A 27871-nucleotide genomic window follows, 5' to 3' on the forward strand; every position below is an offset into this window, starting at 1 on the left:
AAAGGGTTTTTTTTTTTTTTTTTAGAAATGAAATGCAATTTAATCATACCAAAGATTAATACAAACAGGTTAGGATCTTTTGTATCTGTCAAGGGCGGCGGCGGCTTTGTTCCCGGTAAAAGAGACCGACAGGTAACCTTGTTCCTTTTGGCAAATATCTTAGAGTACACACCTACTAAAGGGATACAATAAGATAAGTCCCTAGCCCTCCGGTCGCAGAACTCTCAGCTTCGCACAGAAAAAAAGGGAGAGGAGGGAGGGAAAGGGTAGGTGTCACTCAGCACTCGGGGCCAATGAGAGAGGTCGGGGCCCCGCCTCTTTTCCTTGGTTCTGCAGCGGGGCAAGCGCAGCAGGGAGGTGGCTGCTGCGAACCACCGCCCATCAGCTGAGAAATTCAGCCGGGTGCCTTCCGGGACGCTTAAGGGTGGCCGCCGGTGGAGAAGGAGGAGGAGGAAAAGGTGGAGGTCTTGGTAAGAGGACATCTGGGGCCCCTTGGCCGTCAGCGCGCCGGTGGAGCGGTGCCGATGCCTCTGCGGCCTGCCTGGTGTCTGCGGGGGTCTCTGCAACGTTCCTCCTTGTTTGTGTAATGTTGTGTCCGTTGGCCGCCGCCCTGGATTTTGCCGCAGCAGTAGCAGCTGCTACTGCGGAAAGGGCAGTCAGCCTCCGGGAATCGCAGCTACAGAGAGAGCGCTACTTCTCTTCGCCTCCCTTCCCCCTTCCCTATTACTGGGGCGAAGAAGGCCTGAGCAGTTTCTAGCTGTGTTGGGGCCGAGGGGCGATTTTTCCTGACCTGACAGAAGGGCGGGTGTGTTGGGGGAGGGGAGGAGGGGGCTAGTTCCGCATTCCCGTAGAGCTCAGCTGGCCCCGGAACGGCCGACTTGCCTCTCGCCCTCTGGGTGAGCCGGCGCTAACCCCAGTTGTGTTCCCGGATCTTTCCCTGTGCTTCTCGTTCCTCTTACCTCTGTATTCCCAAAGCCCTGCCACCTGAACCTGTTGCTCAGAGAGGACTCTGGAGAGTAAAGTCAAGTGCCCATGTGGGCACCAGGGGAGTATGTGTATAGTGTAACACTCCTATCCCTTCCTGAGCCCTCCCAAGTCTTTTCTTTCTTAGCTCATCCGGGCATGAACTCCATGCACAAAGACAATTGCACACGTGAAGTCAGGAGGTAGGGAAATAGCTCTTGGTATACTTTCCAGTGATTGAAAGTTCTACTGGGAAACATTGCCACAAACCCTGGTGGAGTTAGCTGATGGGATGAAACAGAAATTCATAACTGTACCCCTGAGGGATGGAGTTGACCTCTTCCTCTTTTCAACTCTTGTGTTTAATAAACAAGTATCCTTTCATTCAGGATTCGGAATGAAAAACATTCAGGAACTGAAAAAAAAAATAGAATACTGTGCTGAAATAAATGAACCATAGTGTATATTGTCAGGAAGTCGCACATTAGGTTAAGTTTATTTGTTGACTTTGGTTCAGATGTTTAATTTTCAATTACTTAAAAAAGGTTGATTATCAAAAGTTTTTTAAAACAAAGAAAACAGAGTCCTTCCAGGCTCTTCCTAGTCATTTTTTCCCTTGCATTTCTTGTAAATAAGAAAAATCCATTGCGCAGGTCAGAGCATATAATTTTTTTTAACCATTCCAATTATTTTAAATCGAAATATAGTATCTTAAGTGTATTAAGATTGATTTTGTTTGCACTGCCTCCAACATATACCAGCTAGGCTTGTTCAAAACAATTTCCTGCCTTTATACAAACTCAAGCACATCATTTTGCAGGTTTGTGAAATACTTCTCAGTTTGGTAAAGTCCTGATAGCTTAGCAAGCAACCCTTCTGGGCTAGCCCATGCCACACCTGTGCAAAGATTGACACTGCTCCTGACTTATGTCTTGTGACATGGAATGAGAGTCAGTAGCAGGTTGCTTCAGACTTGTGACTCTGCAGGATTATGTTCGGGATTCTTAGTTTCCACATCAGTTAATAAGAGATCATATTAACTCACTAACACTCTGCCCCATCTTTGTTTTTTTCTTCCCTCTGGTCACTTTACTTTTACTCCTCCTTATGACACAAATCCTATAAATTCTAGACTTTAGTTTTGTCTAAGTTCCAAATATTGGTGCACACAAGTAATACAGATGTGAATAAAGTAAGTATGAACTTAAATATCGAATTCTAATTGATCCCACATTTGGGTGTTTGTTGGCATGAAGGTTATGGTGAACATGTGAAATCCCTGTAGTAATATAAGCTGAGATTGAAGAGGATTTGGATTCTAGAAGAGCTCTGAGGTGAAGTAAATGTTTAAAAAAAAAGTTCTAGAGAGAGAATCCCCAAATAGTCTATGATAGTTTCCATACAGGGGAACAAGTTTGTCGACTACCTATTGTTACTGAATAATAACAATAAGGGATAGATACTGAACCTGTCATTTCATTGATAAAGGGAACTTACAGATGTGGAAACAGCTTCTACCAATGTGTATCACCACCTTCTCTGAAAGCTGCCTAGAATAGTGATAGATTAAATGAATTGTTCAGGGTATGTATATCAGAGTCGAGACTTGAACCCAGGTCTATCGGCTACACCAGGCCACCACAATAACAACCATAGTAACACTAGAAGGACCAGGCACAATTGATGCTTTTCAAAAAGACACTTGAAACTTGATAAGGCTTAGGCATTTCTACATCATACTTCATGCCTTTCTCTCTTTGTTGTCAGTGTTCCTTAGCATTCTAAAACTTTTTCAAATAACAAAATAAAACATGTTGTTTTACCTATCAGAACCAAATTCATCAAATGAGAGAGTTTGGTCCTTTAAGGTATTCTTAAATTCTGGTCCTTCTGTGTTGTCATGGAGTCATGTCGCATGTGCTTAACTCTTCATGACTTATTTTGTGGTTTTATTGGCAAAGATACTGTAGTGGTTTGTCATTTCCTTCTCCAGCTTATTTTATAGATAAGGAAACTAAGGTAGACAGGGCTAAGTGATTTGCCCAGGGTCGCACAGCTGGTAAGTGTCTGAGACTGGGTTTGATTTTATATTTTCAAATTTATTTTATTTTTAGTTTACGGAATAAAACATTTCCATAACATAGAAGTGATTTAAAAAATGATGATTGCCATGAAACTACAAATCTATTATGTATACTTAGAGGCTAGATTTAAACTCAACACGAGTCTTCCTGTTTCTAAGCCCAGTGTTCTATCCACTTCCCCACCAAGCTTTGGTAGCCATCCTTCTATAATTGTTATGAATTCAGTGGCCTAAAGGGGAAGATGTACATAAATCCTCCCTTCTTGATGGTTTTGACCAGTAAACCAACAAGCATTTATTATGTGTTAACCATGTGGCAGGCCCTGTATTAAGTGCTGGCATACTAAAAACCAAAACAACAACAACAAACACAGGTTCCAGAGTGCTAGAATCTAAGAAATCAATGAGATTGATTTGTTGTTATTGTTTAAGCTCCTTTAAGTGCATTTGTTTATGTTTGTAGCTGAGCACCTAGCTTAGTGTACTGCCCTGTGCTTCAGTGCTAAGATCACTAATTTTATTCGTATGAAAATTCTCTCCACTGTCACTGGTCACAAATCTTATGCCTTGGTAGTCTTCATGAGTTTCTATAGTCAAACAGTTCAGCATTCTGTCTTCAGTAATGGTCAGTGACAACTCTGAAGATTCTAAATAGGCTTTTTCTCATTGGGTAGACATGTAGTCTATGCTCAAGACCATTCCAAAAACCTTTCAAAATATTATACTGACATGGCCTTTACGAACCTAGGATCAGGGGCAGCTAGGTGGTGCAGTGAATAGAGGCCCTGGAGTCAGGAGGACCTGAGTTCAAATCCAGCCTCAGACACTTAACACTTACTTGGAGTGTGACCTTGGGCAAGTCACTTAACCCCAATTGCCATGCCCTCCCCCCTCCAAAAAAAAAAAACTAGGAGCATCTTGATATCCTAGTGATGCCTCGCAGAATAAGACTCTATGCAAATTTCGTACCCCACCATAAATATACTTTTACCCAAACTTTAAAAATATATATGTCTAATAATTTAGGGGTGCTATTTAGTGAAATAGCTTTTGTTTGAAAAATCTAGTTTTAATTTATCTTTAAAATGCTCTTTAGGGGCGGCCAGGTAGCACAGCGAGTAAGAGCACCGGCTCCAGTGTCAGACTGACCTGGAGATCGAATCCCGGGCTCAGACACTCAGCACCACACCCAGAAATAATAACTGGCCGTGTAACCTTGAGCAAGTTACTTAACCCCGATTGTTTAAAAAAAAAAAAAATGCTCTTTAGAAATGGCTTAAGGGAAAAAAAAAGAGTGAAGATTGTTATTTGGAGCATGAAACCTCTGTCAGCTTTTTAGTCTTTTCTTTGGCATCTTTATATCCTCACATTTGTTTAGGAAAAAAAATACTGAATTTGGAATTTCAGTGGTTCAACACTCCAGTTTTTAATTACAGGTTAAGTCACAACCTCTCCAAGGCCTCAATTTGTTCATCTCTAAAATGAAGAGGTGAAATCAGAGGGCTTCCAAGGTCCCTAATGTAGGATCTGGGGCTGGAAATTTTGTTCTCTAAACTGATGAGTTTGTCATAAATAAGAGATCCAGTTTCAAAATAATTTTTTTTTCCAAAAAGTTATTTCATAAAAATAACAAGAAATAAAGGTTTTTTTTTTCCTTCTGAAAAATCTAGTTTTAATTTATCTTTAAAATGCTCATTTGCCCTGAGGGTCAAGAGAATAGGGAGGTTTTTTCCTCCCATCTTTGTATTTCTTTCTCTCAAGCACATAATAAATGCTTTTTGAATTGAACTTCATCTGCCAGCCATGGCATACTATGCATTTCATCATAATTTTAAGTAAACTGACAAAATAATGACTTATACATGGTGATCACAATCTCTTTTGTTTAGAATAGCTCTTTAAAGTAACTTTCTCTAATCCCTCTATATTTAATCATTTCTTGTCATTTATATTTTCCTACCGTGAAATTGTTCCAGCATTTTGAATTCCTGATATTCAAGTGCCCAGAAATTTATGATCTTTTAGATTTTTATCACCATTTAATTATTTTTCTTTGAGCAGGTACTTGCTCCGTGCAAAAACTTTTGTTCCTTTTTCTTATTTATGGGCCTCACCTCTTTTCCTTAAACCCATCACTCTTTTATTTTGGGGTGATCCGTTTTTTGCTTGTATTCTAAAGACAAAGAGAATACTTCAAAGAACCATAGCTAGGGATAGATAATAATCCGACAATTTAGCTCTAAGGACCATCCCCATTCATTGCATTAGCTGTGACAGTAAAAGAGGAAATGAGGTGAAACTGATGGTGAGTGAGTAGCAAATGGCACCTGCTTGTATTTTGCTCCATTCTATGCTATGCATTGTGAACATCTGCTTAGTGCAATAGACCCTCAACAAAGTGCCAGGTTCCTCATCCTGTTGCTTACCCAGTCAATCACCCATGACCTTGACCCCTAGCCAAATAAAAATATGACCTAGTTAAACTGTCTGAGAGGAAACTTGTTCTCAAGCTCTGATACAACATATTACTAAAGCCTCAATTGATTACATCTACTCTGTTTCTTTTGTCAACTAATTTGGTAACTTTATCCTCCACCAAGTAACAGGCATGATCTGATAAGTGCTCTTTATATGATACTTTGTTACTTTGGAATTCTGCCGAACATGTAATCCCTCAGGAAAGAGGCTTTGGGGTGGCAACGTTGGGCTGTACTGGTTGTGCTATTGAATATAAAAATGAGTAATTTAATTTTTTTTAATCTAAGAAAAATAGATCCTAAGAGCTTAGAGTTCTTGAATGTCCACACTGGCTGAAGTTTCAACCACTGGGGGATAATATGGCCTAGAATATTTGGAAGAATTAAAACCCTGATTTTTATTTATGTATTTATTTTTAAATCTCCGCTCTTGTCTAATATGATCTGTCTTATGGGTCTCTAACATCCTCTTCTGTCTCTCATATCCATCTAAATTTTCCACAAAGAAAAAGTGGAAAATTTTTAAATAAAAAAAAATATACGTATGTGTGTATGTATGAGATAAATAGACCAAAGAAACTACATAAATGTTCATTCTTTTTTATGAGTAATTTAGAATAGTTGCCAATCTTTGTACATCCTGCTATTCTAAAAGCCACTGGACATAACTATTACTGTTCCTTAATTGAAGATGGCAGCAGCCTTGGTTTTATGGAATTCTCTCTCTCCTTTTTTTCTGTCTTTGTCTGTTTTTCTCCCCCTCTTCCCTTCTCACTTTCCCTCTCTCCCTTTCCCCTCTCTCCCTACCTTTTCTCTTCTCCTCCTTCCTCTGTTCTCTCTTCCTCTCCCCCTTTTCTCCTTTCTCCCTTGACCTTCTTCTTCTCTTTCCCTCTTTCCCTTCCCCCCTCCTGTCTCCTTTTCTCTATAGATCTGGGTTCAAATCCTGACTCAGCAATTTATTAGCTATGTGATCCTCAGTTCATGCTGGAGTTTTCTCACCCATAAAATGGGAGTCATAATACCTCTACCATCCATCTCACAGGGTTGTTGTGAGGATCAATTGATGCACGTAAAGTGCTTTGAAAATCATAAAGTGCTATATAAATATCAGCTGCTATAATTGCTTATTCATGGTCTTCAATCAATGCTTCAGTTTGGAACACTGCACATCCTGGCTCCCATGCACTAATCACACTTTAATAATTAACATAATATAGTATAATATAATATAAATTTTCACATGTATACATATATTTATCAAGAAAAGAGCGCCTTTTATTTGATTGTTCTCTTTGTTAGAACTATTTCTCACTCTGATTCCAGTGGATTACAACACACACCCCTTTTTTCTTTTCTTTTTCTTTTAACTTGCTTTACTCTTCCTGCTGATGGCTCATTTAGCTTTTAAAAATATCTCAGAAAGTAGTCTTAGGTAAAAATTGCTCTGACCAACCACTGCATTTTGTGGAGTGTGAATTTATGCAGACATTCAATAATAGACTGTGTCATATGGTAATGTAAGTTTTGGGGCCTATTTTTAAGCAAAGAAGTAAGTGTATGAAGTTAGTTTAAATGACTTGCCTATGCTCCTCTAAGTCATCTGTTCTTGCATTCTATGTCACTCATAGGCATGGATTGGTCCTGAAGCCCATTAGTTTTATTTAGCCCTGGAGTAGGGAACCTTCAGCCTAGAGGCCACACATGACCCTCTAAGCCCTCAGGTGTGGCCCCCTGACTGAATCAAAATTTCAGTGAATAAATCCCCTTAATAAAAAGATTTGTTCTGTAAAATTTGGACTCAGTCAAAAGGTCACACCCAAGGACCTAGGAGGCCATGTGGGGCTTCAGGTTCCCCACCCCTGGTTTAGCTCATTGTTTCCTATTAGCTTCAAATAAGCCTTTACTTTTATTATTTCTTAAAGGACTGGGTGTGGTAAAGACAAAGGAATTGGTATAAATCTTGAGGTTGAGTTGAAATTTTATGTTAAATGTGTTGGGGAAATCATTGTAGGGTTACCAACTAGTGGTTCAGAAGAGCTTGAATAAATTCTCTCTGTGTAAAATTTACCTTATTTTTCATTATTGTCCAATACAAACTTTATATTCAAGTCAAAGGTGATGAGGTGCAGGCTCTGGGAACCCCCTTGAGCTCTCCTTGAATCTTTGGGGTACAGGCTCTGGGAACCCCCTTGATTGAATCGTCCCATTTGATGAGGCATTTGCATGAGTCCATAAGCCTTTCATTGTGGCTCTGCCCAAACCTTTGTTACTAGCTTGGCCCTCCATTGTTCATCTACTTCCCATTTTGAGCCTATCAAAATATCTATCCACAAATCAACTCTTACCTGACCTCATTAACTCCTCCTGAAGACCCTCCCCAAACCCATTACTGGAGTCTGACCTCATCTGACTTCTCCTGAAGACCCTCCCCAAACTCATCCCCTAGACCATGCCTAGATTCCTCCTATAACCTTTCTATATATAAGACCCCATCTTGCTCCATGTGGTGTGAGAGCACCATAGAATTTTCTAGCATAGACACTTGCTCTGTGTCCAATACAAGCCTTATAGATACTGAGCCTCCTTTAGAGTCTACCCAATATAACAAACTTTTAATAAACCCTGCTTTTCTTTGGCTGAGAGAAGACTTGAATTGAATTCATTCAGCAGGACCTATGTGTTGGTATTTTGGGGTCTCTAGCACCCCTAGTTCTAACCTATACATCATTATTTTATGGTGACCCTTTTCAAAAGAAATCCCATTGTCTGAAGAATGAACCATACCCAGCTTGTGCTCTTTTCAATTTCTTCCCACTTTCTCCTCTCTGTCCTTATAATTCCTACTTATGAAGGCCTATTTTTCAAGTCTCAGCTAGAATCTCAGGTCCTCTATGAAACTTCCACCTATGCCACTTCCCCAGAAACATCCAACTTTTTATACTCTTTACCACATCATTAACATTCAGTTATATCCTCTCTTTTGTTCTCTGTTTGGTTCATGTCTTATCTCTCCAAATGACAGGCAGAATCTTTGAAGTCAGCAACCTTGTGCACATAGGGAAGAGTTGTTGATTGAAGGGGATGAGAAAAGAGCTTAATGGAGTTTAGTTATGATGTAGCTAATGCATAGATTTATCCTTTCAGCTTGTAAATTAAGAGAAATACTATGGTATATAGGAGATTCTATGAGATGTGGGTTAAAAAAATGAATTTATAGGAAGTGAAGAGGGGTGGAGTCAAGGGGGAAGAGTCAAGATGGCAGTGTAGAAACAGGACTTAACTCGGAACTCTGGCTTCCACCTCCCCCAATTCATGTAAAAGGGGACTCTGAACAAACTTTGGAGCTATAGAACCCACAAAATGACACAAAGAAGCTAACCTCCTGCTGAGGACAGCCCAGTAGGCTGTCAGGAATTGGCCAGTGCAGCACTCTGGTTGCTGAGCTCAACCCCACACCAAAGTTTCAGTCCCAGGGTTCAGCCACTGGCTGGAGGGACTCCAGATCTCCAGCAGCTGTGGCCATTTCCAGAATTATCAACACATACATAGGAAGGACAAAGTGAGAGGTCAGTGCAGTGTGGACTTTGGGATCCTGTACTTTGGTGGGGTGAGAAGCCACCTCCATGTGGCTGCTTCAGCTCCTATCTTTCACAGTGTAGGGGGACCAAGCAACCAGTCTGAGGGGTAATTGCTCTTGCTTAAACCTGCTTGGATCTGGATTGCGGTCTAGGGTGGAGATCCTGGGGTATGTGACCAGCTTGCCAGAGTGTGTGGAGGCTTCAAAGAGGAAACCCAACTAATACCTATGGCAGCTGAGAAAACCCCAGCATTTGGTACAAAGCTCCCCTGTCTGGTAGTAGAGCCCTACTGTGGCAAAAAGCCCAAAAGTCAAGTTAATTGAGTGGTAAAATGAGCAGGCAAAGGAAGCAAACCAAGCAAAGCAATCCAACATTAGACTCCTATTTGGGGGACAAAAAGGATCAAAGAATGGAACATGGAGGAGGAAGACAGTGAAGTCAGAATTCCTGCACCAAAAGCTTCCAAGAAAAATATAAGCTGGTTATAGGCCATAGAGGATCTTAAGAAGCAAATAAGAGAAGTGGAGGAAAAATTGGGAAAAGAAATGACAACGCAAGAAACTTATGAAAAAGAGTCAACAGCCTGACTGAGGAAAATAACACCTTAAAAAGTAGACTAACTCCATTGGCAAAAGAGGCTCAAAAAGGCAATGAGGAGAAGAATCGCCTTAAAAAGCCAAATTTGCCAGATGGAAAAAGAATCTCAAAAGCTCACTGAAGAGAATGATTCCTTCAGAATTAGATTGGAGCAAATGGAAGCTAGTGACTTTATGAGAAATCAAGATGGTGTTAGATCCGAACAAATGAAAGAATAGAAGGCAATGTGAAATATCTCATTGGAAAAACCACTGACCTGGAAAATAGATCCAGGAGAGATAATTTTAAAATTATTGGACTACCTAAAAGCCATGATCAAAGAAAGAACCTAGAAATCATCCTCCAATAAATTCTCAAGGAAAACTGCCCTGATGTTTTAGAACCAGAGGGCAAAATAGAGGTTGAAAGAATCCACCAATCACCTCCTGAAAAAGGTTCCAAAAAGAAAACTCCTAGGATTATTATAGCCAGGTTCTGAAATTCCCAGATCAAGGAGAGAATATTACAAGCAGCCAGGAAGAAACAATTTGAATATTTTGGAAACACAATCAGGATAACACAGGATCTGGCAGCTTCTATGATGAGGGATTGAAGGGCTTGGAATATGATATTCTGGAGGGCAAAGGATCTGGGATTAAAACCAGGAATCACCTGCCCAGCAAAACTGAGTATCATGTTTCAGGGGAAAATATGGTCATTCAGTGGAATAGAGGACTTTTAAGCATTCTTGATGAAAAAACCAGAGTTCAATAGAACATTCACACTCCGTAACTGTGTGACCCTTGGCAAGTCACATAACCCCAATTGTTTTACCAAACAAACAAACAAAGAAATAAATAAATTAAAAAAGAAGTGGTATAACAGAATTCTTCTGACTGAACCTCAGTGAGGAGGGAAAGAGAAGGAAATAGGCATTTAATAAGGTCCTATTATGTGCCAGGCACTGTACTAAGTGCTTAAAAAAATTATTTCATTTTATTCTTAAAAACAACCCTTTGGTTTTTGTGTTATCATTATCCTCACTTTACAGTTACAGTCACTGAGGCAGACAGAGGTTAAGTGACTTATCCAGAGTCACACAGCTAAGAAATGGCTAAGGCTGGATTTGAACTCAAATGTTCCTGAATCCAGGCCCAGTATACTACCCAGCTGCTTCTAAGTGGTTCTGGTTCAACTAGAAATAGCCAGGGATATTCGATACCTTTTGAATGTACAGTAGACCTAATTAAGCCTGCTAAGCAGTCACTCTCAATCTCAAAGATAGTTCTCACACCAGTTTTATTGGGAAGGCAGAAAAATAGCCCTTATAATGAGGTAGCCACCTTGGTATACATGGTAACAAAAATTCTACACACTGAAGAACTGACACGCTGCTTGGACTGCCGCCAGCCTAGTCCCATGAGATTGAAAAAGATTTAGATTTGTTTTGGAGATGTGGTGGGATGAGCACATCTTACTCACTTAGGTGCTTTACAATTAGCTTATATTGATAAGCTGATACTCTGCCTCAGATTTTGGTATTTGTTAGATGGCTGGTAAGTACAATTATGCCCCCAGGAGCTAAAGGCATGCTGGCCAGAGACTTTCTTTGCAAATAGCCATGCATCAGGTCGAATGGAACATGCTCTCCCCTCCTTTGTTTGATTCATATCTAAACTCGTTGAACATTTTGTTAACGATCTTGTCTATGTTGCTTCTTACTTTTAAAATTTGATCTCTGAAAAAAAAAATGAACTTCCATAATGACTCTATATAAGATTTTAGTTTCAAATGGCCTCTTCCTAGGCAAATTTAATACTTCCTTTTTCTAGTCAGAATTTCCAGCATCTCTATTCTTTGTAAAACTTAAGACAAACCTCAATTCCTGAAGTTTGATTTTGGGGATGGTATATCTACTAATATGTCCCTATGGGCATCTTTTTCTCCTCAGAGTTCGTCAGGAAATGTCTCCTAACATGACAAATTTGTCACTGTTTTCAAATTCTTCTACATGTTATTTAAATTCATCCAATGTGATTTCAATTAACTACATATGTATAAGTGATACTTGTACATGTTTCCAGTCCTCACTTATCACTCTTTCATTTCTTCACTTCCCGTTATCTACAGAAGTCACCCTTTGACTTTCTAGTTGAATAATGCACTTATGAAATGAAAGTTTATAATTTTTCCATCTTAGAAAATTTTAATCATCATTTATAACACCCATTTTTCCAATGTCTTTTGTATTTTTTATTGTTTCAAAGAATTCTTCACAGAAACAACATAAGAAGGGGAGGAAAGCATTTTTTTTTTTTTGTTATATGCTGTTGGTATTGATCTTTTAAATCCTTCCTGTAACTTGGAACTCGAAAAGCTACTGCTCCAGCTTAAACATTACTCTAATCCCATTTTGCCAGCTGTTTCCAGGGCATTTCCACGAGGAACCTGCTGTAACATCAGACTCAGGCTGTCAAAATTATTATCTTCTTCTAAAACTAGACTTCCCCGTTAGCAGCCTGCCTATTCCTATTAATGGCAAAGCTGGTCTCCTGATCCTCAATCTTGAAACTTTAAATTCATCTTTGACTCATCCCTTTCATTCCCTGGAAATAGCCACCCTGTCCTGTCTCAATTTGCCCCATCTTTGCCATTACTATAGTCCATACCTTTATCCCAACACTTCATGTCTTAATGCAAATTCAGTAAATTTAAGTATACCAAGGTGGATTACAAGGGAACATGGAACACAAGACTAGAGTGACTGAGAAAGCATTGCATTAAGCACTCTACTCATATATGGCAATCTGGATTGATTGAGGAAACAGGGTAGTGTATGAGCAATATCTCAAATTCAATTACTTTTTTTGTGTGCTTATTGGTGACCCTATTTGGTTAGCTCATTCAGACTGGTGTTGTATAAATTTCCTGATGTTAACTAGCAATCTTTTGTCTTAGATACCCTTCCTTTACAAATATAAAGAATCACTAACCTTGTATATTAAAGAGACTTTGTCTTTAAACACAACTTAGTGGGGACAAAAGTTTGAAGTCTTTTGCTTACGATCGAGTGTATATTTAATTTGATCCTTTTCTTTAGAGGCCAGTATCCTTTATTCTTCTTTGACTTTTTTTTTGCGGGGGGGGGGGGTACTTGGGCATGACTGCATAGTTCAGGCTGTTAGCTATTCACTATTTCCAGATCCTTACCTTATAAGCTAATTTGAGGATATCAGTTTTTCACTTTTCTGGTTCACACTTTTAAAATGTCAGTTTCTAAATGAATTATGCTCATATGTAATCATGCAGCTCTGTTTTGCTTTTATTCTAGGTGATCATTTAGAGAAAATTTTTCATCTTTCGCCTCCTGTCTGATGAGATTGGTCAATAAACAGATCAGCTATGTCTTACACTCCAGGAATTGGTGGCGACCCAGCCCAGTTGGCTCAACGCATCTCTTCTAATATCCAGAAGATCACACAATGTTGTAAGTTAGAATTAGAATTTTTTTGAATGCATTTATTATTTAATAATTTTAATAAAATTAAAATTTTTAAATTAAAATTTTAAAAATATTATTTAATAATTTTAATAAAAACATTTATTATTAACTTAGACACCAAAAAGGGGGGGGAGCATTTCCATATATACAAAAGAACACAAAAAAGGAGGATTCTCCATGAAACCATAAATCTCCATTTCTTACCAATTACAATATAATACATTTTAAACATTACTTTTGAAATAGTCCTGTGTGGCTGTGCTTCCTTCTGAATTTCCTTCTGTTCTATGTATTAAAAATGTTTAATGGCTTTTTTTTTGGCATCGATGTTGATAACTCCCCTGACCTCTTAAGCCCTTTCTCCCCACTATCCTTACCCAATGCAAAACTCTGAGAAAGAAAAAAAAACTCTCATAATACATGATTATAATCAAGCAAAATTGATCTGTAATGGCCATGACCATGGTATGTCTTTTTCTATACTATGTCAAGAGGTAAGTAACATGTTTCATCATATGTCTTCTGGAAACATGGTTATTGCATTGATTAAACAACACTTCAAAGTTGTTTTTCCTCATAGTGTTGCTTTCCTCATACAAATTGTTCTGCTTACTTTACTTTGCACTAGTTCCTACCACCTAGAATTCTTTGATATTTCCTCATGTCATTTTTTTATGGTTCAGTAATAATATTTCAGGCTACATCTTTAAAATGCTATTTGTTTTTAATTCATAACCACATAGAAAGAGATTCAGAGGAAGATGAATGATTGAGAGGATGGTATAGTGTAGCATGTGAGAAAATACAAAAATATCTATAACACACTTAAAAAATAAAATCTGAGGAAGGGGCACAAGTGCATAGATATCAATTGTGAAAGTTCTGGAGGGAATGAATAAGGAATATACTTAATATCAGAATTTCCTAATTGTAAGTTTCCCCTCAAAAGAAATAAGTTTAGGACAAATGCAATAAAATATTACTCTAGGGTATAGTAGGCATTTGAAATGTACTGAGAATTATATGTGTTTGTGAACTATACTACATATACTATGTAAATTATACTAAGAATTTGTTGAGGCAACTAGGTGGCACAGTGAATAGAGCACTGGCCCTGAAGACAGGAGGACCTGAGTTTAAATTTGGCCTCAGACACATAAAGCTCTCCAAAATCTTACTGCCTCTTACCTTTCTAGACTTTTTCATATCATACCCTTCCCAAACTTTCTTCTAAATAAAGGGGAATATTGTTCCCCAAACTTGATACTCTCATTTCCTGCTTTTGTGCCTTTATATAAACCATCCATGATGTCTGCAGTGCCCCACTTCATCTCTTCCTGCCAGAATTCTTATCTTCCTTCCAAGTCTAGCTGCTACCTCTCTGAAGCCTTTGTTAATCTCGTAAATTAGTTGTGTTCTTTTCTCCTTCAATTTTCCTTGTACTACACTTATTTGTGCACATGTTATATTTCCCCAGCAAAATATAAACTTGTTAAGTATAGGGACCTTTTTCTTTTTCTAATGTTCTTCTTACAACCTAACCAAGTAAGTACCTTACATAGAGAAAGCATTTGATAAATATTTGTGCACCTGAATTTACAGTCTGTGTCCTAGTCATAATTTCATCCCATCTTTCCAAACTTCAGTCTAGTCCAGTAGATGATAGTAGAGAAGTATCTTCTTTATATTTTCCATTCTATTCATTAGCAATAGAAACCACTGCTTTGGTTATTTTGATATTTGTTTATTTTGATATTGGGGTAGGAGATCATTTTTATCATTTAGCTATAATATAATTTGAATTTGGTGGTGAGTTCCAAATCATGTGGAGGAGAAAAAGGAACCCATATGGCATTCTAAAGAGTGTTATTTCTTATTGGTAGAAAAAAATGGCTATATTGGAAGGAATAATTCCCAATTCAGGAATTCCCAGAGAGAAGACATCCAGGGAGAAAATTTGTGTTCTCCTAGGAAGTATGAGATTAGATGATAATATTAAAGGAAGCTCTTGGGTATATGAAGTATGTTGGAATTGGAGCTCATTAAATAATGGTTCTTAAGGGACAGAGTATTTGCTAGGAAGGTATTTGCTATAGTACTTATTGGTGTAATCATTATACCGTGTTTCCCCGATAATAAGACCTATCCCAAAAATAAGCCCTCCCCTTACTGTGTAAGATTCCTCTAAAATAAGCCCTCCCCCGAAAATAAGCCCTATTGAGATTTCTACTGTAGTGAAGGTGATCCCCTGCGCTACACACTACATTATGATACCCTCTGTATGCACCGTCTCCCCCCGCTGTGAAACGCACACCGCGCTCCGAGCTGCATCCAATAAGAGCTGCAGCAGTGAGCGCATCATCCTGTTCTTCCCCAGTGATTTGCTTATTGAATAAAGGTACATTTTTTTGTTCACATTTACCTGTTTATTAAAATTGCTGTCAATGTTCATTAAAATAAGCCCTCCCCTGAAAATAAGCCCTCTGGTGTTTTCCTGTCCAAAAAAATAATAAGACAGTGTCTTATTATCGGGGAAACACGGTATAAGATGCTTATGACTTCAAATATGATAAAGACATAGAATTTGAAAGCAGAAAAGTGTTAGACTCCTGAAATTAAAACTAACTGGAATCAACATAAAATGGATGAAATGCTATAGAAACAACCCCACCCTAAGGGATTGGTTTTGAATCTATTCTTGGTGATGAGATTATGGCAAATTCTAAATCACAAAACTTTAAGATATGAACTGCCTGCTATGATGATGGTGCAAGCCCATAATATTTTTTTTTTTCTGCTCCCTGGGAGGCAGAGGCTGGTGAGTTGCTTGAGCTCAGTAATTCAGAGCTGCAGTAGACCAAAGGCAATCCAGTGTCCATGCTAAATCAAGCACTAATATGATGAGCCTTTGACAGTGGAAGCCAACAGGAATGCCTGAGGAAATGGGAACCTGCCACAGTAAAAAACTGCACAAGTCAAAACCTGCATGCCTGTCATCTCATAAGGAGCCTCAGTCTCAAAAAAAAAATATCAACAAATGATAACATAATGTCATTAATTATAACCTTAGTCTTAGCTAACATATACCACTGATGATCTTCAGGAAGTCTAGAATAAAAATGCCAGATAATAAACGACTGGTCTGAATTGGAAAAGGAAATCAGAAATGCGTGGATTGCCTTCCAGTGAATTACTTTGTAGTTACTATGTACAATATGCCTTAACACTTAAGTATTTACTGTTACATATTTCTCAGTCTACTACTTCTTCCTTATGTTACCTTGGATAAGCGGCTTGATCTTTGAAGGACTTTAATTTTCCCTTATATAAAATGAGGGATTGTGACTCAATGGTTCCTAAGGTTTCTGTCAGCTCTAATTTCTGTGATTCAGAGGGAAGAGCACTCTAATTCTATTGAACAGGACTGGTAATCCAATCAATCCAAAAGCTTCTATTAAGTGCCTACTAAATGGCTGGTACTATGTTAGTCTTGGGGATACAAAGACAATAGTGGAAATAGTCCTTCCCCTTAAGGAACTTACATGTCAATGTACCTAGAGTTTTCAGTCCTTTTTAATGGTGTCCAACTCTTTGTGACTCCCTTTTGGAATTTTCTTGGCAGGGATAGTGGAGTGGTTTGCCATTTCCTTCTCTAGATCATTTTCACAGATGAAGAAACAGATGAAGCAAACAGTGTTAAGTGACTTGCCCCGGGTTACATAGCTAGTAAATGTCTGTGGTCAGATTTTATTCCAAGCCTGGCATTCTATCCACTAGCCACCCATACCTAGAGTTATGGTAGGGCAATTCAGCAGGTTACTTATCTCAATGAAAATATAACATCCATTATAACTTGGTTCTAATTCTGCACTCCCCCAAGCAGTCTTCTGTACTTTGGTCTCTTGAGTAGACCTGTCCTACTGACTGGTGTAACCGGTAAACTTCTTTAGCCTCAGTTTTCTCATTTGTAAAATAAGTTTGAGAAGAAGAGTACTTGCCTTACAGAGTTTTTGTGAGAATCAAGTGAACTAACATGCAAAATGTCATGCCAACTTCAAGTCATTAAATAAATGGTAATTGTTGTTATTGTTATCATCTCCATTATAAATTGGCATTCTGGGCAGCAAATCTATCTTTTAGTAGTTTGGTTAGTATCATTCGATCCTCACCCCCTCATATCCCCACTCCCACCCTGACCAGAGACTGTTCACTGACTAGTGAAGTCGAAAAATGAAGTTTCTGAACCAGTGAAGATGAACAGCTTCAGAATTGTCTTTAAGCCACCAAAGCCTAGATATCCTGTGAGATCCAGCCTGAACCACAAAAGAGTTTTCTCACTTGCTTACCACCTCTCAATTACAACATGTACCAGAGCTGAGTTTGTGAAGAAGGCTTACATAAATCATTCAGTTATTATTTATTAAGTGATTAGTGTACGCCAAAGCACTGTGCTATTTGCTGGAGTATAGTAAGTAGTCTAAGTGGCATAAATTCAGTGCAGAAACCTTGTGGAAATGAAAAACAGAAGTGTGAACTTTCACTTCACTTTCAGCGGGGGGGGATTCCCAATAGCATTTTCTGTGCTTGAATAATGAACACCTCAGAACTTTTAAAGTGCCTCCTTCACAAGCTAAAGCTGTATTCTCAGAGCCCTTGTGAATTAACAGTCTTATAAAAGAAAGTTGAAGAGAACATAGCATTTGGATCTTATTTATCCTTATAATGAACTCTTGGTAGGATACATGAATCAGAATTTGAGTGGGAAGGGATTTCCAAAACCATCTAATTCATCCTGGACTGATGAAAAATCCTTTTCATGATATCCCCAAATGGTCATCCAACCTCTGTTTGTAGACATCAAGTGGAGGGAAATTCATCCCCTCCTGAAGAGGATCATTCCAATGAATTGTTATTAAGCGTTTCCTTGAGCCAAACCTGCCTAATTCTACCGTACGGGATGGAAAACCTATTAATCTTTTAAGTATCATATAGGATTTTGATGAACACCAACTAGTTAGTAATTTTAAATATTATATTTAGGCCAACTCACTTTTCATTCTCTTTAGTAGGCATATGACAACTGTTATGGTTTTTCTCGTTTCTCTCCACTCTGGTTTATATAGAAGTAGATATCAGACTGCATGGAGATAAATCAGCAGAGCTTCTCTCCAAGAACATTAGATATTTGGGTTTCTTGAACACTGAAGCCTGAAGAAATAGCATGTATAATACCTGTTGTATACAGAGCACAAGGCAGATAATACTCTCTCTGTCTCTTCCTTCCTTCCTTCTTTCTTTCCTCCCTCCCTCCCTTCCTTTTTCCTTTGTTCCTTCTGAATTGAGGTGGGTGCTGAAAGAGAAAAAAAAAAACCAAAGTGGCTATAAACTGAAATTCTTGTAAACTGAATAAAATAAATAATATAGATTGATTGTATTCAGAAGGATTTCAGAATGCAGAATTATTGGAGATCATCTCTTGTGAAACTTGATAGTGTTCTACTCCTTCACCTACTGAAACCATTAAGGTATTACTGAGAGTGTGATGGTTTAAAAAAACACTTTAGTTCAAGTGATGAACATATCTCCCAACCCTTCTTTTTCACTTCTGCTTTGTAATCATGTGCTGGCTTAAACTATTTTTAGTGTTTTAAAAATAATTTGGGGGGTCATCTTGGGAAGGCTGAAAGTTAATAATAAGTCTCTACATTTCTAAATGGTGTTGAGTATTTATTTTACCTTTCACATTTTTTTTCTTGTGGATTGTAGGCCTGTAAGAATTTGAAATGGTCTTCCAGCATTAGGATGACCAGTTGTCATGTGCCTACTGATTAGGATGACTAGGCTCACTTAGCATTAAAATGCTAGTCAGTATTTCTATATATTGCTTAGCCAGTATTAAAATATGTATATCACCCTTATACATCTGAGATATAACTATTATAAGTACATAGAGGGATTGACATGTAGCTACTGTCTCCATAAAACTACAGAGCAAGTTCGGAAACTAAACGTGTTGCTTTAAAACTGTGATTGTTTCCTTCCTTCCTTCCTTCCTTCCTTCCTTCCTTCCTCCCTCCCTCCCTCCCTCCCTCCCTCCTTAAAAAATTGGTGGAACTATATATGTACAATAGAGGTGGAGTTGTTCATCTTTGAGTAGGTCAGTAATAAAAAGTGGAAGAGGGGTCTTTAGGTAAAGGATTTTTGAAAAAGATATACTACTTTCTTCCAAATAACCTACCTCGGATGTTACTTCTGAAAATACTAGTTGGCTTTTTAAATCTCTTTTGGGAAGGAGCAGTAATTAAACAGCTTCATTGACTCAATGTGTAGGCTTTTCTTCATGACTAATAACAGGTGCTGGTTTAGATCAGTGATAGGCATGAAAATAAATTTAACCTAGGTAATATAAACCACTCCTTCTCCCTAGTTTTCCATTTATATTATAGTCTCAGCCTAACTTTATAGGCTTTGTTTCACAAGGGTGAAACTACTTGGGGGGGAGGGGAGTCTCCAGTTGTCCTGATCTATATCTTGCCACTAGACCCAGATGATGCTGGAGGAGAAAGTGAGATTGGTTACTTTGCACAGCCCTCCTTCGCTTAAATTTAATTCACTTTGCAAACCATTTCATCACCTTCCTGATATCTTGGTCTTCTTTGAGAACAAAAGACAAATAGTAACAGCAACTACCCAGAAGGGTGGCATAATCTTTCATTCATGGAATCAAAGAGGATCATAAATTTAGAGCTGGAAAAAACCTTATAGTCCATTTAGTCATACCCTCCTTATTTACATAGATGGGAAAACTGGGGCCTAGGAAGGTATATTGATTTGTTCAACATCCTACAGGTAGTCAAAGGCCAGGTTTAAACCTGGGTCCTCTAAGGAACTTTGTTATTTTAGCAGTTGTTAAAAATCACTTAACCTTGACAATGAAGAAACCTTGGGTTCTTATTTCTTAAATGAAAGGGTTGAGCTAAATAATTTCCAAGCCTTCCAGCTCTGAGATACTGTGATTCAGTTCAACAAACATTTATTGTCTGTTATGCTGAAGGCTCTATAATGATGAAAATAAAATAGACTTTGTCTTCAGGGAGCATGCATCCTCCTGGAAAGAAGAGAGAACACAACATATAAAAATTAATGAATCTGTGATGATCTGAGGAGGGAGAAAGTATTCCAAAGTGCATCCTGTTGGTGAAGCGTATTAACTGTCCTAAATTCTACTTAATTTTTAGAAAGGAGAGTTTTACCTTACCTGTTTTACAATTTCTCTTAAAACTGAATAAATTTTTTTAACGGAGACATTTGTTATATAGGTGCATGTTGCTTTACAGAATTGACTTATTCTTTTGAAATTTAATTTTTTTAATTAACAAAAGAATCTATTTTCTCTTCCTTCTAACTTTCCTCTCCTCACTGGGGGGAGAAAAAAAGAAAAAGACCACCTTGTAACACATATACATAGTAAGCAAAACTAATTTCCTCATTAGTGAAATCCAAAAATATTGTCTGTTTGTATCCTGAGTCCTTCACCTCTCTATCAGAATACAAAATAGACTTATTCTTGTGAAGCAGTGAACTATAAGTAGTCATATGTTTGAGGTGAATCATATTGACTATATTAGTATTATTTAGAAGAACTGCATTTAATTCTTTCACTATTTTTTTTTTTACTATGACAGATAAACTATGGGGTAAGCTCTCACTGTTTTGCAGCTCTTAAACTCTTTTCACCCTCACCTGACCTAAATTCATCCTCTACTTCCCTGTCCTCTTTTTTTCTTTTTTGGAGGGGGAGAAGGCAGGGCAATTGAGGTTAAGTGACTTGCCCAAGGTCCCATGGCTAGTAAGTGTTAAATGCCTGAGGCTAGATTTGAACTCAGGTCTTACTGACTCCAGGGCTGTCACTGTGCCACCTAATGTAATGGGAATGTAAATTTGGAAGATCTTCCCTGCCCCTAGGCTAAAGTGCACCTGAAGCCTGGGGTGGGAGGCTTGTTTTTCAGTAGATACTTTTTGATTGGCCAGTGGGTCAATAAAGTTGTTACATTCTCTGAACCAGGAGAAGGCTATATAAGTCCTGATGTGTAGTTTTGTTTTGGGGCTCACTTTGAGAAGTGTTCTGTGATTTGATATGGAATCTGGGACGCCGTTGTCCAGAGCCCCCCAGCTTTGAAAAACCCAGATGTTTAAACCCAGATGTTGATTGGGTATGGATGTAATGGTTGGACAATTTGGAAATCTGTCTACTTGATCTGTTTCTCTGTCTTGATAATTCTGTCTGTATACTTTGAAGTTCAGGGTGCTGACCTCTTTCCCCTGAACTAGGTAAATGATACATCTATGACTGATTAAAGTAAGCTTGTTAACCCATTTTGAGTTGCTTTCCTTTATCAAAGCAGATCCAAGAATCTGTGGTGGCAGCAACCCTGAGGACGCTTGAGGTGCTTGCTGCCACACCTAGCCACCCCTTTCCTGTCCTCTTTACCTGGTGCCTGCACTATAGCAAGAGCTTCCTCATTGGTTTTCTTGTCCCCATTTTCTCCCTTCTTCAAGTCATCTTTCACATAACTGTCAAAATGATACCTCCAAGTTTATATTCCTAAATCACAGGTCTGACCAAGTCATTCTCTTATTCAAGAATTTCCATTAGTTTCCTTATGCTTCTAGAATAAAACACAAACTCTTCTGTATCACATTTAAAACCAAACTATATTTGCTTTTCTGTGTATATGTTGTTTCCTCCAAGAGAATGTAAGCTTTTTGTGTTCAGGGACAGTTTCATTTCTGTCTTTGTATCCTTTACACTTGGCATAGTATCTGGATTGCAAGAGGTGCTTATTAAATACTTGCTGAAGGAGTAAAACAGGCAACCATAAAAAATGGCCCTCACTCTCTTGGGGTTTCTTATCAGTCTTGCAGTGATAGTGTTGTTGAAAAGTGTGGGGGACAGGATGCTAAGAACCACTGGGTTCTTAGATCATCTATAGCCATTGGTTTAATAATTTCTACTTGCAATGTGCATTTTTGTCTAATAGTTAAGTAATTAATTCACCAAGAACCAAGATTAGTAGAAATACATGGGACAAGAATCATGAAGGTTAAGGATATATGGATTGGTAATGTTCTACATAAATTGAAGTGGGTTTGATTAAATCAAGGTTTCATTGATATATTGACATGTTATCTTTTGTAAAATAATCAAATTTAATAGGGAGATATACAATAACATGGATTATATGATTTTTATTTCTCTGATTTGTTCTTTGTATCTCAAATGCAACAGCAAATTGATAATGAGATTCATCTTATGTATTTCATGGTGGGCTAAAGAACTCATTTTCTTTTGAGAGAGTACCAGTAGAGTTTGACTTCCAGTTATCCTGATTCCCTGTTATTTGTTTAGTTAGTTCAGTGTCTTTTAATCAGTGTAATACACCTCAAAATAATGGCTCTTATCTTAATTCTGTGAAAAATTTAAAGGAAAAGTGGTGATCTGATTTTTTAGCAAATTGGCTATTTCATCAGATGACTTAAATGGAGTATTTAAGAGCGATTTTCTGTAAATGTGCCTTATGCTTTGGGTTCTTCAGAAATTGCTTACAGCTCAACATTATGAGCTAGTTTTTAATGCAATTTTAATTACACTGTGATAATGAGATGGTTTTTTTTTTTAGAATGCTAGTTACATACTTTCTATGTTGGATTTGCAAGGCAATCTGATTACACATTTCCAGAATGACAGTGCCTTTTTCCTCTTAAAAAATGATGAGAGAAGTAAGCCTAATTGTACCTCAATCTAGTTTTACATACTGATTTAATTTTAGACTTAAAAATTTTTTACAACGTCCCTGCCCCAGCAAAGAAAAAAAACAAAAAACAAAATTACCTCTACTTCATATTTTCTTATCCTACCCTCCTACTCTGGCAAGCTATCCACTTTGTTTCTTTGAAAATTCTAAGTTACCATTTTCCAAGCCGTTTTGGCTCTGGAACATTTTTTTTTTGGCTTAAAAAATATTTACAGGACTTATGGATACTTGTCTTAAGAATATGAAATGTGCCTTGAAATAGGGTATTGAAGAAATCATGAAACAATATAGAAGAAAGGAAGTTTATTTTTATGCTGAGGAAAGATGGTGTATGCAGTAAACACTTTGCTATATACTTATTTTCTCCATTTATTATTTTAGAGGGGAAAGATTTCATTTGCATAGTTTTCTCATAGAGCCACAATTCATATTATTCAGAAACACCTGGGTGATCCAGTGGCTAGAGTATTGGATTGGGTGTTAGGAAAACCTGAGTTTGAATCCTGTGTGAACCTGGCCCAATCATTTAATCTATAAGCTTCAATTTTCTCATCTGAAAAAATGGGGATAATAATTCTTACCTCACAGGGAAGTTATCATTAGGATCAAATGAGATAATATGTAAAGTACTTTGCCAGTCTTAAAACCCTATAAAAATGTTAGTTGTTATTTAATTCCTATTGTTCAACAATACAGGGGTTTTATAGAACAAAATTTAAGAAGCATTGTTCTAGTGAATTAAAAGAGAATTTCCTTTGTCCTGTGATTGGATTGATCATGTATCATGGAATTTTAAAAAATACATTTATCTGGGTTAATCAGTCATTAGGTAGAGAAATTTTTAAAAATCATCTGAATTTTGATTACATTCCTAATATTACTAAATCTTAACTGTAACTCCATGTGTAATTGACCTGAGAATATATAGACAAATGTTTGGGTTTTAAACAGCCCAGAAAGTTTTCATACAAAATAGAGATTAAATGTCACATAGCAATATCACAAGGTCTCTGCATCTTTAATTTAGAGGTGGAAGGGATCTTAGAGGCCATCTAGTTTAAACCTCTTAATTTCACAGATAAGGAAACTGAGATCCCAAAAGGTTAAAAGATTTGTCCAAGAAGGGTGGCTAGGTGGCACAGTGAATGGAGCACTGGCCCTGGAGTCAGGAGGACCTGAATTCAAATCTGGCCTCAGACACTTAACACAAAACTAGCCATGTGACCTTGGGCAAGTCACTTAACCCCAATTGCCCTACCTTCCCCCTTCCAAAAAAAAAAAAGATTTGTCCAAGGTTACATAGCTAACAAATATTAGAGATGAGATTTGAACCCAGGTACTTTAGCTCCCAGGCTAGTTTTCTTTCTACACTTCATGTACTGGAGGCTTATTTTGTGGAGGAGGGACTACAGTATTGTTATGCTTGGTTTCAGTGAGCAAAATTGAGAGCAGTAGGTAGGAGGTGTCACAACAATTGCTTTAGGCTTAAGGCCAGGGAAAACTTCCAATTGTAACTATTCTGAAGTGGTATCTATAGCCTTGGGAGGTAATTGGGATGTGACAGATGGTATTCTTGTTCAGGTACAAGTTGGACCAGATGAACTCTTAGGTCCCTTCCAGCTCATAGATTTTGTAAGCTGTGGAAGGCATTTTAAACAAACTGGATGGCATATGGTAAGCCTATGAAGCTGGATGGAGAAAGTCATAAGGGCACTAAGTGTGTTGATGCTTGGCAGAAGCAGACAGTACTGAAAAATAGTAGTTAAGCAAAAGAGATGTGTATAATTAGTAGGAGGCCATGCTTGGGAGTTTAGATTTGCTGTAGCAGATTATTGTAATCTTGAGCTTCAATAGTTGATATAAAAATGGTGATTGAGAAAAACGATTCGTATTGATATAATTAAATTGCATTGAAATCCACAGAGAGCCAGGAGACATTCTTGCCATGTTGGAGACTGCATAGCTCTCTGAGAAAGAATTAGTATATCCAAAATTTAGGTATTAGTGCTTATTCCATCCATCACTAGCATCTTCAGTCTATCCCTCATTGCAGATCTTTGCCTTCAAAAGGTGTCTCCTGTTTTAAATCTTTCTAGGAGCCTGAAACTCCTCATAGGAACTCTTCTCATCTTCTTCTTTCACTGAAGCAGCCCTCTTTCTTGTTTATGTTTGCTGTCATTACTTAATGACTATCTGTTCTATAGGAGCATTGATTTATTTAGAACTATTGGTGGTAACCCCTCTATGATCTGACAGTTTTTCCTGCTTCTGTCTCGAAGGTTTTACCAGGCACTTTAAATGAACAACAACAAAAAAAGTCCCATCTAATCTTTTGCTTACTATTCATCTTACTACTTTAGTTTTGTAGATTTTGATACTAAACCCTAAATATAACAACCTCCTCCAGTGGTATCACTGTTTGTTTTTGGTTTTTTGGTTTTCCATTTCAATAGTCTCAAAACCTTAAGGTCATCCTTGATTTTTTCTAATCTTGTATCTGTTCTACAGAACTAAGTTGCTGTCTCTCCTCTGTAAGATTCTAGGGTACCCTGTAAGGTAGAGCTTGGGGTATCCCTGCTATAGGCTTGAGCTTCCACTGGCTATGTTACCTCCATTTGTTAGGGACAAGTGACTAGCATCCCAGCTCCTTTTAACCACTTAATTCTGAGAAGATTTTTATAAAGGGATCTTTACTTTAAAGATATAGCAAGAGCACATGTGTGTTTTACTCAACCCCTCTGGGGCATAATCTTCTTTATATTATCCTCTTCATCTTAGGGAAGGTGGTGATTGAACTCAAAACTTAGCTAAGGTCTTACATACCACTGATCTTACCAGGCCTATGTCCAAAAGTGACACCACTGTCAGATGAATCCTTCTATTGAGAAGGAAGGAAGATGTGAGGGAGGGAAGAAGAAAGGCAGATAGCAATATAGAAAGAGAGGGACAGAGCCAGCTACAGAAAGGGACGATCAGAAGAAGAAGAGAGAATAAATAGAAGTCCCTGCCCCCCAATCTGATGACAATATTATTCTGTACTATCACTCTTGGGGCAACTACATGGCTTAGTGAATAGAGATTGGGGTGAATTCAAATGTGACTTCAAACACTTACTAGCAGTGTGACCTTGGGCAAGTCACTTAACCTCTGTTTGCCTAGGAGGCAGCTAGGTGGCTCAGTGGATAGAGCATTGGGCGGGCCAAGAGTCAGGAAGACCTGAGTTCAGATCCAGCCTCAGACACTTAGTAATTGTGTGACCCTGGGCGAGTCACTTCACTTGTTTGCCTTGATCCACTGGAGAAGGAAATGGCAAATGACTCCAATATCATTGCCCAGAAAACCTCAAATGGGGTCATGAAGTTGGACATGACTGAACAACTAGACAACCATCACTCTTAATCTTTACTTAAATTTTCCCTACTACATCATTCATTCTACACTTCCCCATTCTAGTTATCTGGATTACTTACATAAACAAACCTTCTAGATAGACAATTTTATTCTACATTGTCCTATTCCGCCTGTCATGTTGTTAAATTTTTTGTTTTTGAATAAGTTATACAGTCCTAGAGTCATACTCCTGGTTTTACTTTTTCCAAGTGTAAGTGACACCTATGAAGCCAAATTTTCTTCTTGTATAGATCACTAGTTCATCTTGCTTATGTTTTGTACATTTGTATGTGGACAATTGATCCAAGGGTTTTATTGCTTATTCCTTATATTTCTTCTTTTATGAAGTACTAGGCATTTCTGATATTTCTCTTCCTACATTATAACTATTGTTGATTGCATCATTTGGCTGACAGAGGTAGAAAGTTTTCTTCACTGTCTCTTTTGCCCTTTCCCTTATTTATTAGATTCACAGAACTCTTAGCAAATGGATTTTTTTTAATCAACTCTTGCTGAATGAATTCCATCAATGGCAAAGAGGATATAGTCCTATATTTTAAAACTAGATAATTTCGATACTTCCTTGCAGTATTATGTATGTGCTATGTGTGCATAGTACTATAAATGTACAATGTTTTGTACCATATTTTCAGTCACTCCACTCTAGTGGAAAACTTTTGAGAATTAAAGAAGTAGTAAGAGGTTAGAACTAGAGATAAATAATTTTTCTTGTTGTTGGCACACAATAGAGGTAGTAATTGAATCCTGATTGGTTGATTGTAATCCCTTCTTCTGGCAGCAAATCCACTCAAGAATGAGGTTAGATATGGACACATTTAATGTCTCCAGTCGAGGAGATCAAGGATAGGAAGAAGAAGGATCTCCCAGATATGTCCTTTCCTACCTATCCTTTTAAAAAAAATTTTAACATTTCTTATTTAAAGTTTTTGTGTTCCAGATTCTATCCGTCACTCCCTTCCCTCTCCCCTCTCTAAGATAGTAAGCAGTCAGATATAGATTATATGTGTGCAATTATATAAAACATTCCCATATTATTCACTTTATACTAGAAGACTCAAATAAAAGAAAAAATGAAAAAAAACAGAAAGTGAAAAATATCATGCTTCAAGCTATATTCAAACAATATCAGTTCTTTCTCTGGAGGCAGGTAGTATACTTCATCATTAATCCTTTAGGATTGTTTTAGATTATTGTATATAGTTAAATCATTCGGCGTCCTTCATTGAACAATAATGCTGTTACTGTGTATAAAGTCGTCCTGGTTCTGTTCACTTCACTATGCATCAGTTCATGTAAGTCTTTCCAGGTTTTCTGAAATCATCCTGTTTGCCATTTCTTATAGCACAATAAAATTCTATCATAATCTTATGCCACAGCTTGTTTAGCCATTCCACAATTGATGGGCATCCTTCCAAAGCAATTCTTAGCCAGCACAAAAAGAGCTGCTATAAACATTTTTATACAAA

The 27871-nt window shown here is 37.7% G+C and overlaps 1 protein-coding gene across 2 annotated transcripts in view; it reads left to right on the plus strand.

The window, feature by feature from the left end:
* Window positions 1-308: 308 nt before the first annotated feature.
* Window positions 309-27871, plus strand: part of STX7 (syntaxin 7) — a 63475-nt gene continuing 35912 nt past the window's right edge. Inside the window, exons 1-2 of one of the 2 annotated variants that reach the window (XM_069077374.1) lie at window positions 309-470; window positions 13009-13164. In XM_069077374.1, coding sequence (XP_068933475.1) covers window positions 13080-13164 — 85 coding nt within the window. In that variant the 5' untranslated portion in view covers window positions 309-470; window positions 13009-13079. The remainder of the gene's footprint in view (window positions 471-13008; window positions 13165-27871) is intronic. The other variant, XM_069077373.1, reaches the window with a different exon arrangement.

Source organism: Petaurus breviceps, unplaced genomic scaffold, assembly GCF_028583685.1.
Source record: "Petaurus breviceps papuanus isolate PSGF00001 unplaced genomic scaffold, PetGlider_PUasm1.0 90977, whole genome shotgun sequence".
Classification (NCBI taxonomy): domain Eukaryota; kingdom Metazoa; phylum Chordata; class Mammalia; order Diprotodontia; family Petauridae; genus Petaurus; species Petaurus breviceps.